At 40.1% G+C, this 18,337-nt stretch overlaps 1 protein-coding gene across 6 annotated transcripts in view; it reads right to left on the bottom strand.

Annotated features, from left to right (window-relative positions):
- The window catches only part of Ric3 (RIC3 acetylcholine receptor chaperone), a 46,621-nt gene that overhangs the window by 18,604 nt on the left and 9,680 nt on the right, over window positions 1-18,337 (bottom strand). For 5 of the 6 annotated variants that reach the window (XR_002819376.1, XM_004647329.2, XM_023707611.1 and 2 more), the window contains exons 2-4: window positions 6,793-7,016; window positions 5,699-5,771; window positions 3,111-3,204 (exon numbers count right to left, since the gene is read on the bottom strand). Coding sequence is in view for 5 of the 6 variants with exons in the window: in XM_004647329.2 (XP_004647386.1) it covers window positions 3,111-3,204; window positions 5,699-5,771; window positions 6,793-7,016 (391 nt within the window). In the remaining variant the exon portion in view is untranslated. Of the gene's footprint in view, window positions 1-3,110; window positions 3,205-5,698; window positions 5,834-6,792; window positions 7,017-18,337 lie in introns of those variants that run through there. The other variant, XM_023707612.1, reaches the window with a different exon arrangement.

An 18,337-nucleotide genomic window follows, 5' to 3' on the forward strand; every position in this document is an offset into this window, starting at 1 on the left:
ATTGTTTCCCTTGGGCTATGCCATCCTTCTACCGAGTAAATCTTCCCAAACAGACATGTAATTCTAGGAAGGAGATTTTCATGGCCATGAGGGCTCCTCGCTTCTCCCTCCGAGACCCTTTCCTTACTAAACAGATCCATCCCAGAGCTGTGTATTAAGCTTGGCATCAGACATAACATGCCATAATGCTAACCTTCCAGGAGGTTTAATTAAATGTGTACAGACTTACATCACTCATAGGTGAAAGTGTGTAAAAAAGGTTAGTAGACAATATTAAAAACTTTTCCCACATTTCTATTCTTACACAAACATGTGTAAGATATCAGGAATTACATATTTCTCTAATTTCAAGCCAGTATCTTGGAGTTATGGAATGAACAGTATGTATAAGGATCTAGGAGGCTGTAAATGAACATGTCTTTCTTGTCTCAATTTCTCTTTCTGATCCCCAGAAAAGATATTGGTGTATTAAAGCCTTTTTTAATAATCATAGAAGCCCACACTTGTGAAAGAATGAGTACAACAGAAACTAAGATTATAAACAGTGCGTATAAAAAGGAAAACAATGCAGAAACCTAGGTGTCTTAAACCCTTATAGTTTGGAGTATGGAAGTTCCATTGGGCCTGTGTGTAAGGAGAAAACATGACAGACTGAGAAATGTCAAAGAGAAAGCACATCTTAGGGACTGGAAAATGAGAGTTGGAAGGAGTCAGATGCTACGGTCTTTTTCTTAGAAAAGAGCTAGCTGCCAGTTCTAGAGAAGTACTATAGCAAATTTTTACACATCTTTGCAGGCTAAATCACTATGTTCTAAGGAGTCCATATATAGCTCAGACTCTGTGTCATGAGTACAGTACCAGGGGTTGGAACCCAGGGCATCACACATACGAGGCAAGCACTCTACACCAGCCACATCCCTAGACCATTTGTATTCATCATTCCTTCATTCAATAGGGCTAGAGATTGAACCCAGAGCTTCTGCACTGATAGTTCATTTCACATTTTTTTTTTTTTTTAAATTTTGAGGCAGTGTCTCACTAATTCACTAAGTTGCCCAGGCTGACCTCAAACCTGTGATCCTCCCACCTCAGCATCCTAAATAGTTAAGATTACAAACATGTGCCACCATACCTAGCACAGCGTCTTACAAGGAGTAAAATACTGGGTTAGAACCCGTGGCTCCAAGGGCTGGCCAAATAGCTCAGCAGACGCAGAGGTTAGATCTCCCGGGCCTGTGCTGGCCCCGCCCCTGGGGCCCGCTGAGACAGCAATTGAGATTGGCGTGGTGGCATGCAACTGTAATCCCAGCTCTTGGGAGGCTGTAAACAGGTGGATCAATCACTATAAATCCAATCTAGTGGATTGGATTTATAGACCCTTCCCTAAAATACAAAAAAAAAAAAAAAAGAACCTATGGCTCCAGAAATAATAAAGTATAGTCACCCAGGTGTAGAGCAGGGACAACACTCCTATCTCTGCACATAAAACACAGAGTACTAATCCTGGCACGAAGAGGACAGATAGCAGTTAGGGGTTACTTCACTGCACTTCTTGCTTGGGTAACAGATTGGCAAGCATGAGTTGTATAAATCACTTGCTTTGAGCAAAATAACAGTGAGTAAAAGTAAGAAAATATTTTCATGTGGTTTTCACCCCAAAATCCAGAAGTTGGGTCTCTGAAATGAAGAACCTACAGTTATTCATCTACAGTTTTCAAAGCCCTTGGGTGTGGCCGGGGACTTGCAGTGGCCTCAGTCAGGGTGCAGACATTTTTTTTTTTCAGACTTTTTTTAAGGTATGAGGATGAACAAAAGCCTGGATAGTTGATCAAGACTATGAGTGGCAGGTACATGGGAAGGACAGAAAAATATAAATATAAATGAAGTATAATTAGTTGAGCTACAGGTATGTAATATATTGTCAGCTAGGAGAATAATCTTTAAAAAGTAGTCAAATATCAACTATATTATTATGCAATCACACAGATATATTAATGTATGTACTCTGCCTTAGGGAATACTCCAGATACTAACCCTACTTTTGGACCACAAGGCCAAGGCTCCTAGGCCTAGATACAGGTTCGTGCTCATAAACATCATTGCCATAGCACTGATGACACTGTCAGAAAATGTCAGGCCAGGAGGCTGCACTCTGAGGATGCCCACTTATCTTCTATCCAGCTAAAGACAGGCAAGCAAGCTGGGCCGAGTGAAGAGCAGAAGAGGTATGGAGCACTAGCACCATCAGAGATAACAAACAGAAGAGGCCAGGGTGAAACAGCAGTTTCCTGGAGCAGAAATTCCATGGCATGCCAGCGAAGTTGGAGGAGGCACCTCTCAACACATCTTCACAGCGAGATGCTGCTACTCATCCTCAAATTTTTCCTCTCCTTGTCAAAAGCCCTATCTGAAATCGAAACCTTTCTCTTTCATCTCTTGTTTTGATTTTCCTATCTTTCCTACATCCACAATTTCTCAGTTGTTGCCACTTCCATCAATCTCCTGCAACTACTTTTTCAGATCCTTGGCCAGGATGATAGTAAGAGGAGCGCAGGTTCCCCTCAGTGGATCCTAAAAGGCTCTTGACACTAACTTTACATGGCCAATTCTGTGCTAGCAGGCAGTAAACACAAAACACAAGTACCTGATATTTTCATACTTATCTTCTCTTATTTGGCTCTGACTATTCCATACCATGGTTTTACCTAAAATTACACATTTTTTCAGGCTGCTAGAAAAATGGTCTTTCTTAAAAACTGGGTTATTCCACACTGCAGAATTTACTAATTCTCGGGGCCGGGGAGATGGCTCAGTAGGATAAGCGTTTGACTGGCAAGAGCGAGGACCTGAGTTCAATCCCCGGTTCCACCAAAAAAAAAAAAAAAAAAAAAAAGAATTTACTAATTCTTTGAATAATTTGTACCACACTAAACTCTTGAAAACAGGCTGGTTTATAATACAAAAATGAAAATACTAAGAATATGTAAATGGAAAATAAGTTGAAAATTATGTAAGATGAAAGAGTATTTAACATCTCAAACAAGAGCAAAATTTGAACTGATTCTCTAAATGTGAAGTGATCTTAAGAGTCTTATTAGATGAAAACCTACCTCTCACCATTAGGTCCCACTCTGTTGATTAATTTTTCCATGGCTTCTTCTGTCTCTCTCAGTTTTTCTTGCAGTTGAGCAAGCTCAAAATTGGCTGAAAAACAAGCACCAATCTAAGAGCCATCACACACAAGTCCCTGAGCCCATTCATGAAATACAGTCAGTTGTGACATGCTGTGATGATCCAGGCTGGTTCTGAAACTCAAGAGGAGACCAATGGTCTCTCGGGTCAAAAGGGTACAGAAGTCTAGGCTGCAAGGTCTGTGGGACACAGTTAGTGAATTAGAAATAAGTTACTACATCTTACATACAGAAATATATCAGGACGAACTGAAGAAAATATGCAGCAGTGGAAAACAAGCCTACATGGTCATCCAGGAAGAGATGCAGAAAACAAACATACTCTGTGTTCCGAATGAGGCCTAAGGGTAAAGTACCAAACCTATAACACACAGTACTTTAGAAAACAAGACTCTACAATGAGTACTATTCTTACCTGCACCTAAAGGATGATAACTTATCTGCAAGTCAATACATGCTGTACTTCTTAAATGGAGAAAGTCTTGAACTGAGGTTGGATCTCTGCACCCAGTGTTTTCTAGCCTAGTTATCTGGGATAAAGAATAGGCAGTGTTAAGGTGTAAGCCTGTCTCCTCAGGTGCAGTTCTCTCACCCAGTGTTGGTAGAAAGCTCAAGCAGCTACTGAAACTAACAGTGGGACCCTGTTATGGTTAGTGTATAGGTGTCTCCGAAAGCCTCATGCAGTCATGGGGAGGCTTGGCTTCTGGAGTTTGTGACTGATTCTTGATCCCATGCTGGGATAGCAGGTGTGAGTACTACACCCTAGCTCTGGGGTGGGTGATTTGCATTACAATGTAAGCAGGGGAGAGAGGCTAGCTAGCTGCCCCTGCCTTTGCTCTCTGCCTTTTGCAGCCTCTGTGAGCCTGAAAGGCTGTTCTCTGCCTTGTGCCGCTCTGCCTTGGAGCCAGCTGAGTATGGACTAAAACCTCCAGTAACTGAGCTAAATAAACCTTTCCTTCCTTCATTTTGGGTATTGGGTATCTGTCCCAGGAAGGAGAGAAAAATAACCAAGACAGACCCTAAACATAGAATAGAAAATAAATAAATAAAGCACTCAATCGATACGTGAAATGAACTGTAAGGCAGTAGGAAAGTAAAATGCTGCTTATTATGTATGTACATGATGTAGTTTTTCTATTTTATACCTGAGTATTTTTCTACCCAAACGCATCAATCAAGAGTATCATTACAAAATACACTATTTCAAAGGCCATTTAATGCTTCTAGAACAAACTCATGCATGCAGCTAACATCTGTAAAATGTCTAGAGGACTATGCTACTTAGTGCTTAGGTTATTTCTATTTTCTACATCATTGAAAATTAAAGGAGAAAAGCCTGCTATTAATGTTATTATCATTATTACAAAATAGCTGCTCTTAGGAATTCATTTGATTTACTTCTGTCACAAATGCATTATGAAGAGACACAGAACTTGCCACTATTTAGAGTCCACAAATTTTTTTTCTAATTACTGATGTACTTACTATCAATATCTCACTTAAGAACATGGCAGCCTTCTTCAAGTGTTCTTTGACTAAGATTTCTCAAAAGAGTGCATAATGTGACTGAGATCTCTAAAGCCATGGAGAATCAAGAGTAAACTTAAAAAGCCCTATGGTCAAGGGGAGGTGCTTCCATGGCTCAGTCTCACTTCATTTTGCCGATGAGTTTCTTTTCAAAACATCTGGCGAGGCTTAATTGTAAGGGAACAGTCTGGCCTAAGGTCCTCCTTCAGAATCCTTTTCCATAGCTGTCCCATGTGAACCCCTCCCCTCCCCCAGGCCCTGGACTTCACGGCAGTCTGTGTCCTACTCAAGTCTTCTGACGGGCTTCCTCCTTTTCTTCTTCTTAAAAAAAAAAAAAAAAAAAATTCCAGATAGGCTCTTTTTTATAGCCACTCAGACAGATATGATTTCTCATAATGCTTTTGACAAGTCCCTTCTTTCTAGGTAGCAAACTTTTCACAGGTTACTTTTCCTGACATTCATTCTAATCTATAAATTCTAAAACAAGAAAGAGGCAAGCTATACACATTTCATTTCCCCAGAGGGAGGGCACAGGATATTCTAGTTGGGCAATAAATAATTGATGACTGAATTTCAAAAGTCCAAAGTGTTAAACTCTTTCCCTATAGATAGTAACTAATTTTGCCAACAATATGATTTTCTGCCTCACTTTTTTTCTCTATGAAATAAAGATCTCTCCTACCAATATTTCAAAGTCTGAAATGAGAAATAACCCATTCCAAATGTGAAATATTAATTTGCCAATATATATAAAAATGAAACTGTTGGTTTTGTATTTTTTGTAGCATCCTGCCCTTAAAAGCCCAAGTCCAATACAGAAACTTCTGAGAATTCCCACAGCTAAGGTAAAAAGAGTATCCAATTAACTCAGAGCAACTTTGGAGAAATGCTCTTAACACATACCCACAAATTATTCCTCGGGCTGTAGTACAGCTGTCTGACTTAGTAACACCGGTGAATCTATGAGAAGAGGCACTTACTAATTTTCCTGTGGGTGTTTCCAGGTGTGGTGGTAGAACATTTCCGATCCTCCGCAGTTTTCCCCTTTGAAAGCTGAGAATTGAAGGAGGTACAGCACATCAACAGCAGCTCAGAACCTCAAAGTCATGGAACCCCTCATAGTAAATGAAAAAAAAAAAAAAAGGTTGGAAGACAAAATTTAAGAAATGAAATCAAACAGCAATATTAGAGAAATATCTGGAAGCAAAAAAAAAAACTAGTAAAATATTCAAGAAGGGGGCCAAATAAAACCGTCAAGATGTGAGGGGATCTGCTTTTAAAAGACTTACACCTGGGCGGGTGAGATGGCTCAGTGGTTTAAAGCACCTACTTAGAACAAGCTTAGCAAAGCACAGGGACCACGGTTCAATCCTCCAGCACCACATGCCAGCCAGCCCCGCCCCCTGGTGGGCTGAGCTGGCCACACACAATAAATAAATAAATAAAATAATAATAAAAAATAAATAAATAAAAATAAAAGACCTACACCTTATCTCCCCAAAGCTGCAGCCTCTTTATGCCTGTGTCTTCTGCTTGCAAAATCACTGGTTTCCTTTCCAATACAAATTAAGTTACTCATTAGATCAGGAATTAATATAGTCCAGGGACATTATTGGTGACGATATTAAAAATAGCATCTCACATGTCTGTGGGGAAAAATGAGACAAAGTGCTTCTGGTACTACCATTATTTGGTCTCACAGTGGTTACTTGGAAATCCCTGTGCCAATCCTAACGCTCTTCTAAGAATATATGTTTGTCTTTTCAGCTTGAAAACATGCTCACCAGTCTTTGGCTTTGAATTATGATGCTCACTGAATTAGAAATTAGAAAAGACTAGTTGTGCTTTTTTAGTTATAAATTCTGGAGCAACTTAAAATCTGAGCCAAGAGGTCTCATCTGTAAAAGTAAGAGAATAGCTATTCTAAGTACCTCATAAGAAAAGGAGACAAGGTTTAAGATGATAATAGAAGTGAAAGGGCTTTTGAACTCTCGGGGGCTTTAATATAGACAATAATTTTTATTACAATATTAGATTTTCACTGATATGACATGATTAAGATGATTTCACTTACCTTAAATAGAATGTACAATATATATAAAAAAATCCCAAAGCCATAGATTGGGATAATTTGCCCCATCAGGCCTCTTCCACTGCCTCCTCCAGCGCCTCCACCTGATCCTTTGGCTTTTGCAAATGCCTCTGCAAGGTGAGACCTCTGGAAACGACCTCCAGGAGATGGGCCATCTGAGGGTGCTGGCTGACGATGCATTATGGGGGGTAAACGCCCCAATTTTCCTGGGAAAATAAATGAATTTATCTTTTTCTCTTCCAACATTGTAAGCATGGTTACTACAAAAACAACTCCTGCATCAAGGTATAAGTAACACAAACTAAAAGAAACAAGTTTAATACTGAAACTGGATTAAGAGGATATGGATATATCACACAAACATTGAGTATCTTGTGGCAATAGCTAGCTATTTACCAAATGTTTTTTCTCTTCCTCTCGTTGCCATATCTAGAATACATTTTTCAACCTCCCACAGAGATAACAAGGACCTGTGACTGGCTTCCAGCCAAGGAGTATCCCTAATTGTCGTAGTTTCAGGCCTGGCTTACAAAGCCTTCCATGTATCCAACCCCACACTATTCCTCTTCTGTGGGATGGAGGGTGACACCCAGGGAGACTTGGGAAACCATATGTTGAAAATGGCAGAGCCTCCATCAACCCGGGTTCCCGAGCAGCCATGAGGCACAGGGCGCTCCACGCCACCAGCTTGCTAACTTACAGCCATCCGAATCTGTGTGTATGAGTAAGAAACCAGCTCCTACCGTGCTGAGGCTGTTGCCTACACTGCAGTCCATCTGGTACAGCAGTTAGCCACCCCTATCTCACACACATAAAGAACACAGTGTGGCCCGGGGGAGAGCAGCACCAGCAAGCGGAAATCCATCAGGACCCAGACAGCCACTTTCACATTCCAGCTCCAACTCCCCCTCTCTACAGGCTCCTAAGACTTTTCTGTGCTTCTCTGCACAGGTCCTCACGGTCCTTTTTCTTTGGGCCACTTCTCCAGCTTCTTGTGCACATACTGGACGATGGTCACCCTGAAATATCTCAACTTCCATGTCCTTCAAGAGGCCAGGTGAGGGGAACTACCCGCTCGGGCCCCTCTCCTGTCCCTCTCTGGGATGGGAACTTTCTTTCTCTCAATAAATATATTCTGTTCAAAAAAAAAAAAAAAAAGAGGCCAGGTGAGACTGGATGGACCTTAAATTCCTCGGGGTAACACTTACTACACAGCTATAACTGAGCCCAATCCTGTGAGCAGAAAAACAAGGCTCAGATTTCTTACTTTTTCCCCCTCCGTCAAGAGCAACCAAAAGTTCATGCCTCCTGAGAGTCACAGGTAAGAAAGGAAAGACACATGTTCAAAAGGATACGTGAACAAATGTGTATGAAAAACCGCTGATAATAACATTGCAGAGAAAAAGTACTAGAGAGCAGACTTTATAACTAAGACTGAAAATACAAACCATAAAATAAGAAGCTACTGAACTGGGCTTCAACAATATTAGGGATTATTGTATAAATAAACAACACCATGAACAGAGTTTAAAAGGAACAAAAGCAAAGAAGAAATTCTGCAACATTTAAAACTGACAAAGGATTACATGTTATGTACAAGGAGAATCTCCAACTCAACAGGAGTACCACAGAAGCCCAATTGAAAAGTAGGCAAAAGATATGAACAGATTTACAGAAAGAGATGCCCAAGTGGCTAACAATATATAAAAAGATGATTAAATTGAAGCTAAAACAAATCCTTAGTACTTTATACCCACAAGATAGGAAAAATGAGAATGGTGAATAATAGCAAAGGCTGGCAAAGTATGAGAAAGCAAGAATTCTCACGTATGGTGGGTAAGAATGTAAACTGAAAGACATTCTGCTAAATGATGTGTCTGTACTTAACATTAGTTATGTATAGGCCCTATGATCCAGTGGTTCCTCTTTGGTGGATAAATCTCCAAGAAATTTTCAAATAAGGATTTATATATGCAAATTACAAATACAGGCATGTGAGAATATTTGCTATGATGTTACAGCAGGGACCATGAAAGCTTTGATTTTTACAATGAGAAGAACATCAAATCAACATGGAGTAAATACAACTATGGAATTCTTTGTAGCTATTAGAGACCCCACTTTAAAAACTGTCAAACACATTGTGGTGCACACCTGTAATCCCAGCACTCAGGAGGCTGAGGCAGGAGGATCCCCATGAGTTCGAGGCCAGTGTGGGCTACATGGTGAGTTCGAGGCCAACCTGGACTACATAGCAAGACCCTGTCTCAAAAAACAAAATCATCAAACATCATGATGTAAGACAAACATGCACATAACTAAATTATATCTCTTTTAAGCAAACATGTAAGTGCAAAGGGGTGTGTATGAGCCAGGAAGAGAACAGGTATGTGGAATGAGAGTAAAGGGCTAAAAATAAAAGAAACAAGGAAAAAATCTTTCACTGATAAAAGTTTAAAGCGCTACAAGCTGAGCGCTCTCTTTATGCCAATTTTTTCTGTCATGTAAAAAAGAAGGTAAGATAAATTGTTTAAAGCAAAAAAAAAAAAAAAAAAAGGTAGGCAGGGAGATGAGGTGGCTAGCTGCTGTCCTGGAAGATGCCTTCTGCTTTACGTCCTTTCTCACCCACACTCTGCACCTATAGTCCTCCTTTCCCTCCCAATACCTGCGAAGACATGGAAATCATAGGAAGAAAATTTTCTTAAGAGAGGGCCAACAAAAGCAGAGCTTTGGAAAAGGGGTGAAACCACCAAATCACTATCCCTTATCCTGAGTGCTAGTCTCTTTTAAATTGTCAAGGATCTGAACATATTTGGTGGTAACTACTGGCTTTAAGGCTACCCTACACCTTCAGAAAAAGACTAGCTGCATCCTGGAAGCTAGTCTGCAGTGATAGCTGCCAAATTTCATTTTAATGTACTGAGAACACTGTCTTTAAAACTTCGCATGAAGCAAAAAATAAAATCTTAAAACATAACTGATATAAGGGCATGATTTTGCATTTTAAAAATTGAAGAATGACAATGCTAAACATTATACATCTCCCCAAAACTTGTATAGATCTCTCCACCATGCAGATGTGCAAGATACCTAAGGCTGTCCCACGTAGGAAAGTAAAGGTATCATAAGTTAAATATAAACAATAGTTCCCACATGAAACAGTACTTTTAAAAAGCAGTATGTCCAAAACAAATGCAAAAAAAGACACCACGGATTTGGTTACTAGAAAAACCAAATGTTTAAATATTAAAAGGGTGCAAAAATAAGTTTAAAAAGGAAGAGTCAAGTGCAGCAAGTAACAGCTGGAATCAGATTCCAGAGAAGCAGAGGCAGATCAAGAGGGCAGTTAAGTATGGATGCTAAGCTGGGAACAAGGCAACCACTAAACAGGTTCAACTGCTAAATTAGTTTGGCTCCATCTGGATAAGTAACAAGAAATAGAGAAGTGAAGAAGGGAAAAGAAGCTAACTCGTGTGGTGCACAAACTGGACTCAGCAGATCCTGGATCAGGAAGCTAGTCAGCTTTCTCCCATGAGAAAGGCACTTGAGGGAGATTAATCTAAGAGTAGAATACGAGGCCTAAAGAGAAATGAGGGTCTGGGGGGAAAAAAAAAACAGCGAAAAGACTATTACAGTAATTTAGTACTGAGATGCCTACAGCTGAGGCGCCTATAAAAAGAAAAAGACAGGTCCAAGGGCTGGTCCATGCAATTATTGCAGCAGCATTTAATACTGAACAGAACATCAAGCTGGCTGGTGGGGGAGCCAGCTCCAGGATGAAGAACCGAAAGTGAAGAAACAAGGAGGGCTTTATGATTACAGAATGACTGAGTACACATTTTTCATACATTATATTATGGGTGTTGTTGAACACAGAGAAAAAATATCAGACCACAATTAGGCTGGGGATACAACTCTGCTGCTACCCAAGTAATGAAGCTAACTAAAATGGAATGAATTGTTCCCAATATCAAAAAGACGAAATGAATATGTATGCTGATGTTCAAAAAGAAGAAAACAACAAAATAGGCTGGTAGAACCATTACCATAAAAGTCAGAGGACAGAATTAAAACCAACTGAAAAGCCTAGAAGAAAAAACTGATTAGGGCTGGGAAGAAAGCTTGGTGGTCTAACTGCCTGCTTAGCACATGCAAGGACCCAGGTTCAATCCCTGTTACCATATGCCATGCTGGACCTGTGTGCCGTGCCAGTCACCAAAAGCCAGCATGGTGGTACACGCCTGTAATCCCAGCACTGGGGAGGCTGAGACAGGAAGATCACTATGAGTCCGAGCTGCGTAGTGAGACCCTGTACCAAATAAATACGTAATTAATTAATTACAAAATAAAAAAATTGATTAAAGACTAAGGGAGTCCTTACATTTAGATACACTCCTGAGAAGAGGTGGCCATCATCTGTCCATTAGACAGTAACAGAAACCCAAGGACAGTATCTCCACATTACTCTTTGTCTCACTTTCCACAGTTTCAGTTACCCATTATCAACAATGGCTCAACAACATTAAATGGAATATACCAGAAATAAACAATTTATAATTTTAAAATGCACATCACTTTAGGTAGTGTGATCAAATCTCACGCCATTCACTTTATCCTGCTCAGGAGCTGAAGGGTCCCTTAATCCCAGCATTACACATTCTAGATCCAGCTAGCTCCAAAAGCCCCACAGGCTGGCGCGATAGTTCAGTGGACTAAAGCACCTGCTTAGGCATGCTCAGGCAAGCGCAGGGACTGTGGTTCCCACTCCCAGCACCACATGCCGGCCCACCCTCAGGGCACACTGAGCTGGCCACAAAGTCCGGGCGTAATGGCGCACACCTGTAATCCCAGCACTGGGAGAGGCTGAAGGCAGGAGAATCACCACGAGTCCGAGCTGCACAGTGAGACCCTGAAACAACCAAATACACTAAAAAACAAAAAAAAACAGGCCCCATGCATGAGTGCATGAGGCTGGGGGTGGGCTACGTACAAGCCATAGAAATGGATGCCTTGGGGCTGGGGAGATGGCTCAGTAGAATAAGCACTTCCCTGGCAAGTGCAAGGGCCTGAGTTCAATTCTTGGTTCTGCCAAAAAAAAAAAAAACAAAAACAAAAAAAAAAATGGATGCCTTCAGAATAAATGAGTTAGGAAAAGAATAAAGAAGAGGTTGTTGAGATAAAATCTTGGAAAGGGTGGACCTTAGAGGAAAGACTGAGAAGTTTAATGACTAGCACTAAGAAGAGCTCCAGAGAGTGATGTGTCATAGAGACTGACACAGGAAAATCTGAAGAAGAGTTATTCAAATTAATTAAGTATTTACTGAATGGCCATTATGTGACAGCCCAGTCACTTTCTTGGTCATAATGGTTCAGACTTGGTGCTTCAGGCAGTTACCATATTACTGTAACTATATTCCTTATCTGTAAACACTTTAAAAACTGGAACTTTGTTTTATTTTCATTTATCATTTTAATCTTAAGTGTCTGGACAGAATGCCTGGCACAGTATTAAGCATAAATATTTCAACTATAAAATCAAGTATAAAATGCTCCAACTTTTAGGATGCAAAGTTTATCTTTTGCCACCTAGTGTGTATGTTCTATTGCTCTTAAATCTCTTTCCTACCTTTGAAAGAAATATTCTCTACATTTCAATACCTTTTTTTAAAAAAAGTATTTTATTTGGTACAAGGTCTCGGTATGCAGCTCCTAGTAATCCTCCTGTCTCAGCCTCCCCAGCACTGGGATTACAGATGTGCACCACCACACCTAGTTTTGGTGGCCAGCTCAGCAAAAGGCCAGCACAGCATGTGGTTGGGGATCGAACCTGGGTCCTTGTGCTTGCCATGCAGGCACTTAGACTGCTGAGCTATCTCCCCTAACCCTTTAATACCTCTTTGATCCTATCTAATAATAATCTCTTCCTAATTCTAATGTTTTTTTTTTTAATTTTATTTCATTTTTTTGCGGAACTGAGGATTGAACTCAGGCGCTTGCACTTGCCAGGCAAGCGCTTATTCTGAGCCACCTCCCCAGCCCTCTAATTAAAAAAAAAAAAAAAAAAAAAAATCAGTATCCTCTTTTTCATCAATTCTAATATACATTACATTCTCTTCTGGCCTCATCATGATTCAATTTTGCTTTCTGAAACATTATTCCTGTATTTTTCTACTTCCATGAGTCACTCATCAACCTATAAAGTATGCCAGGTCTAATATAAGCATACACAAGGTAATTCATCAGCATCTACACTGCTTACCACCCAGGTGGTAACTCAACTTCTGCTTTACAGACTATTTTAATAGAGACAAGGTAGTTACAAATGTATTTAAATACACTTACAGGAGGTAACTGAAGTCTTGTATACTCTGGCCTCTGCTCAGAGACAGACGTGACTCTGAGTCTGGCACGCACTCAAGTTGTGTATCACTTACAATGGGAATACGTCATGAGTCAATGTACTGGCAGACAATTTTGTTATTATATGAGCATCATGCGGTGTATTTACCCACAGTAACACAGCTAAAATACCACTATGCAATATATTCTTATGGGGCTACCACTGTACACATGGTCACTGACTGAAATGTCCTATTACAGCACATGACGATGTTAAAGTAAGTGTTTGTGGACTTTAACACACACGTATATATTCAGGAACAATACACAACATTGTCTTTAACGTTTTAAAACTTCATATTATGGAGGATGTGCTGGTCATATAATAATATGAACAGACTCAATGTCATTGACCTGTATACCTAAAACTACTTGAAACATATTCGTTTTGTTATGCATACCCCACTGCAATATTTAAAAAAACTTCACACTAAAGTATCACACTGTACTCATGTTTCTGTGACTTCTGTTTCATGCCTTTTTTTGAGGACCAGCATGGCCCAGAAATATATCCCCGTTGATATGTACAGTTTAGTTCATTCATTTTAAACATTTTATAGCATCTCGTTATATGATCACTTCATAATTTACTCATCATCCAACTGATGTACCTTTATTATAATTATTCACTTTTAAAATGTTTTACTTATGTTATAGACAGGATTTATGGATTTTTTTAAAACAAGTAAAAAAAAAGACATTAGAACATTAAAATCTGCACATTTTCCAATGTACAAATGGCTGTGTGACTACCTCTATATGTACTTAAATAGTCTATAAAGCCGAACTGGACTAAATCTTGTCTACTGAAAGCTATACCAATATTTAGGTTTTCTTATTAATATTTTATTTAGCATATCACTTAAACTTGACCAAAAACTTAATGGACTTTACAAACTGAAGCTCTGCTGTCCTTTGTTAATAACCACCCCTCGCCAAAAACAAAAACACTCTGGCACCATGAACAAAGAGCTTTCTGAAAGCAACATTAAGCCATCTGTAGCATTTCATTCCTAGACCAAATGAATCAATAAAGAACTGGATGTGTTTATATTTCTGATTACAGCAGTTCAAGAGATGTCTTAATGGAACAAATAAATCAATAAAGAACTGGAGATGCTTGTAGTTCTGATTACCACAGTTCAAAAAAGGTCTTAATGGGCCTGTTCCTTAAGATATGGAAGCTTCTCCCCAACACTGGAGACGTCATATGGGGCACCCGTAACTCAGCATTACTTAAGGTGGAGGTCAGGACAACAGCTCCTCCTGCTCTTTTTTCACCACTCTCCTCCAAGGGTTCTATCTCCTCACGTTCTTCTTCTAACTCACTCAATCTGCTGTCTATTGCTTTGATGTTTCCTGCTAACTTAACCAGATCTTTCTTTCACTTTTTATCAACGTCCTCCCCTAAAATTTATCCAATGCACTATATTACTAAAGGAGAGAGGGAGGGTTTTTTTGGGGGGCACTCAGGATGCCTTCAGGGCAGGCCTGCTTTGGCTTGAGGATGAGGGGATCGAACCACAGCATCCTGAGCCTGACAGCTTTGTTTCAGCAGGCACTTAAACACCTGAGCTAATGGGCAGGACCCCACTAAAGGAGATAATGTGTCTCAAATTGCTTATACAGGGCCTGGTTCTTGCACTCTGTGTATATCTATCACTGTTTTATTACCAGAGTAACCTTTCCAGAGCATAATTCTAACTGGCTTTGTCACTTCTCTGATCAAAGACTTTTCATGGTTTATACCAAGGGCAAGAGGCTGTGATACAGCACAATGGGAGCTGCAGAGAAAAGGGGAATGAATGCCATCTTTTTTTAGTCATTACAAAGATTGCAAATTAAATAAGATCATATTTACAAAGCACCTAAAACATACAGTAGATATTACACAAATTATGGTTTTCCCAGCCTCTAAACTGAATTCCTAAATAAATGAACTTCATAATCTAACTCCAAAGCACCTTTCTACACTGCTTTTCCATTTCATACCATTAATTCAAACTATACTTTCTAGGGGTCATGTTTTTCTCTCCAAACCCACATATCTAAATCTAGCCCATTCTTCAAGGGCAAATGAGACCCTCACCATTTGAAGCATTTTCTTACGGTACCTCATGACCTTAAAACATACTTCTTCAAGATCTTTAACTGCACTTAGTCCACTTGACCTTAGTCTAGAGTTGTATTCATGTTTTATAGGCTTTACTTGAATGGACTAGGAAACAGAAACAGGTAACATCTACTAAGTACCATTTCTGTCTGCTGCTGATTGAAACCTATAAACTATTTCTGAAATCAAGAAAAGGAGGGACCGGAGAGATAGCTTAGCAGACTACAGCACATGCTTAGGTAAGCACAGAGACCATACTTCAATCCCCCAGCACCACATCCTGCACCAGCCCTGCCCCCAGGGCTGGCTGAGCCAGCTAGAGGACATGCCTGGAGGCACATGCCTGTAATCCCAGCACTGGGAAAACTGAAAGCAGGAGGATCACCATGAATCCAAGCTGCGCAGTGGGACTCTACAACAACCAAATACATTAAACAAAGCAAAGCAGCCTCTGCTATCCAAAGGCAGTCCTGGTACTCACAGCTAGCTGCTGGTGCTGCCATGATGAGGTGGCCAGGGGTGCTCAACTAGGTCTTGGTGCTCTCTTGCTATATACCAGCGATTTCAGAACATCAGATAAGGCCATTCTTGTGACCATGATGCATCAAGATAAAATAAGTTCACCTTGTAATTGGACTGAATATAGATAAAACCTGAATGTTACATACACACCACAATATAGCAAAAAATATCCAAGTGCTGGATAATGTTAGTGAATTCTGCTTCTCTATTAATTATAGTTCAAACACTAGCCTTTGCCTAGTCTGTTCTCACTTAAGAAAACTATCAGATACCAAATCACAGAATTTGGCCCACTTCCTGCTATCCATTCCAGAGGAAGGCCCCAACCTTCAAAACCACCTAACAAGACCAAATGCTATGGATTTTCCTAACACTGTTTCACTGAGATTCCTCACAATTCCCAACAGTGTGCATTCCTTCTTGCTGCAACACGTAATAAATCCAATTTGTTCACGTACAAGTGTGTTCCTGGTGGTGTCTGGCTGGAGGACAAAACAAACCACAAAGTTCTTCAATAAGAGGCTAGTGTTTTAATTATGTCTGGGCTCCCTATGAGGCATGCTCTGGATCTTGCACGCTTTAGTCTTTGAACTGGTCTGGATCAATTACACTATGTCTGCTGACCTTTAGTGGAATCTCAAGATCTAGCCTAGTCGCCTGCAGTACTAAAAATAGTTCTACTTTTTTTTTTAATTTCACTGTCCTGCCAGTTTTCAATTTTGCAATTTCTAGATGTGAAAACAGCAATAAGGATGGCTGATTAAAGTGTTCCACATTCATTCAACCATCTATTTCTGAGCCTAACGAAATACCTAATTGACACAGCAGTCCCAGTTCTCAAATTGACTTCATTATTTTCTATTAATTGTCATAAATGTAAACAGGAATTTGAGCTTCTAAAATTAAAATAAGTTCCTATCTCTTTCTCTTATGGACACTCCTTCAGAATAGATATCTTGATATTTTATAAGAAAGGGGCTGGGGAGATAGCTTAGTGCAGTATGTGCTTGCCTGGCAAGTGCAAGGTCCTGAGTTTGATCCCTGGTACCAACCCCCCCCCCCAATAAAAGAAATAAAGGTTAGGGTTGGGGAGATAGCTCAGCAGACCAAGCGCCTGCTTAGGCAAATGCAGGGACTGGGGTTCGATCCCTGGTACCACATGCTGTGCCAGCCCTGCCCCCAGGCACACTGAGCCTGCCTCAGAGACCCAGTGTGGTGGGGCACACCTGTAATCCCAGCACTAGGGAGGCTGAAAACAGGAGCATCGCTGTAAATCTGAGCTGCACAGCCCCTGTACCAAACAAAAAAGGAAAGAAATGTTGAAGAGCCAAGATACCAACATAAAAGGAGCTAATTTAAAATAACAATTATTTATGTGTATGTCATATGCATACATATTTTCATAGCTCTGAGATATTAAGATTTAGGGAAAAAAGGACTCATTTGAGGAGAAAATAATGACAAAAGTCTGAGCTATTCCAGGAGAACAAGACCAATGGGAAGGAGCTGGTAAGAAACTCTGTTTACAAGAATGCAACGTGAAATGCTCAGTGGAAACAGAGCCAGCAGGAGCAATACCCAGACACATGACAAAGAGCTCCCAGCCCAGTGCAGGTGGTGGGCAGGATCTCATGAAACTAACTCTAGCATATAAGCTGCATACTGTCATCTTATAGGACTCAACTACTTTGGCATCTATTTAAGGTCTCATGTAGCTAAAAGTGGCACAGTGACAAGTTAGCAACCTAACGTGCTGGTATTTTTACAACTGTGGTGAAAGGTACAGAAGGGAGTAGAGGAGCTGCCAACCTGAGTAAAGAAGGAACTAGCTGGTGAACTAAAAGGACTAGGAGATTCACACCATGCCATTTCAGTTTGTAGCAGCAAAATAGGAGTTGCATGGTGCAAGCTCTAGAGAGGGAGAGTTAAGAAATTTGAAAGCAGACATACACATTCCATAGCATGTGACTCTAAAGGGAAAGCCTCTTTTATCTGTAAGAGTCAAGACTGGGAAAAATTACACAAAGACAGCAAAGTTCAAAATAAATTAAGATTTGCAAAAACACCAGCAACAATAAGAGGTATATTTTTAGTGAGCAAAAAGCCAACTTATCTCAATAAAATGGAATACTAAGATAGCAAAGCTTTTTAGTTGTTGTTTTGCTGCCACACTCAACAGGGATGCATTTTGGAATAAATGGAAGAGGATCAACTATCCTACTGGAAAGGCCGAGTTCAAAGAGGGTGATAAATTCAGCAGAAACTGGGGTGGGGAATCTACAAACTACAAAAGTGAGTATGCTGTAGCTCTTTAGTAGATTCTAAAATGGATTCTTCCATTTTATAAATGCCATAAGTATGGGAGAGAAGAGAAAATATATGTATTTTTCTGATTATAAAAGAAATTCAAGGGCTGGGGAGATAGCTCAATGGCATAAGCCCCTGCCTGGCAAGAGCAAGGTCTTGAGTTTGACACCTGGTAAAAAAAAAAAA

The sequence above is a fragment of the Octodon degus genome, unplaced genomic scaffold (assembly GCF_000260255.1).
Source record: "Octodon degus isolate 3935 unplaced genomic scaffold, OctDeg1.0 scaffold00302, whole genome shotgun sequence".
Lineage (NCBI taxonomy): Eukaryota > Metazoa > Chordata > Mammalia > Rodentia > Octodontidae > Octodon > Octodon degus.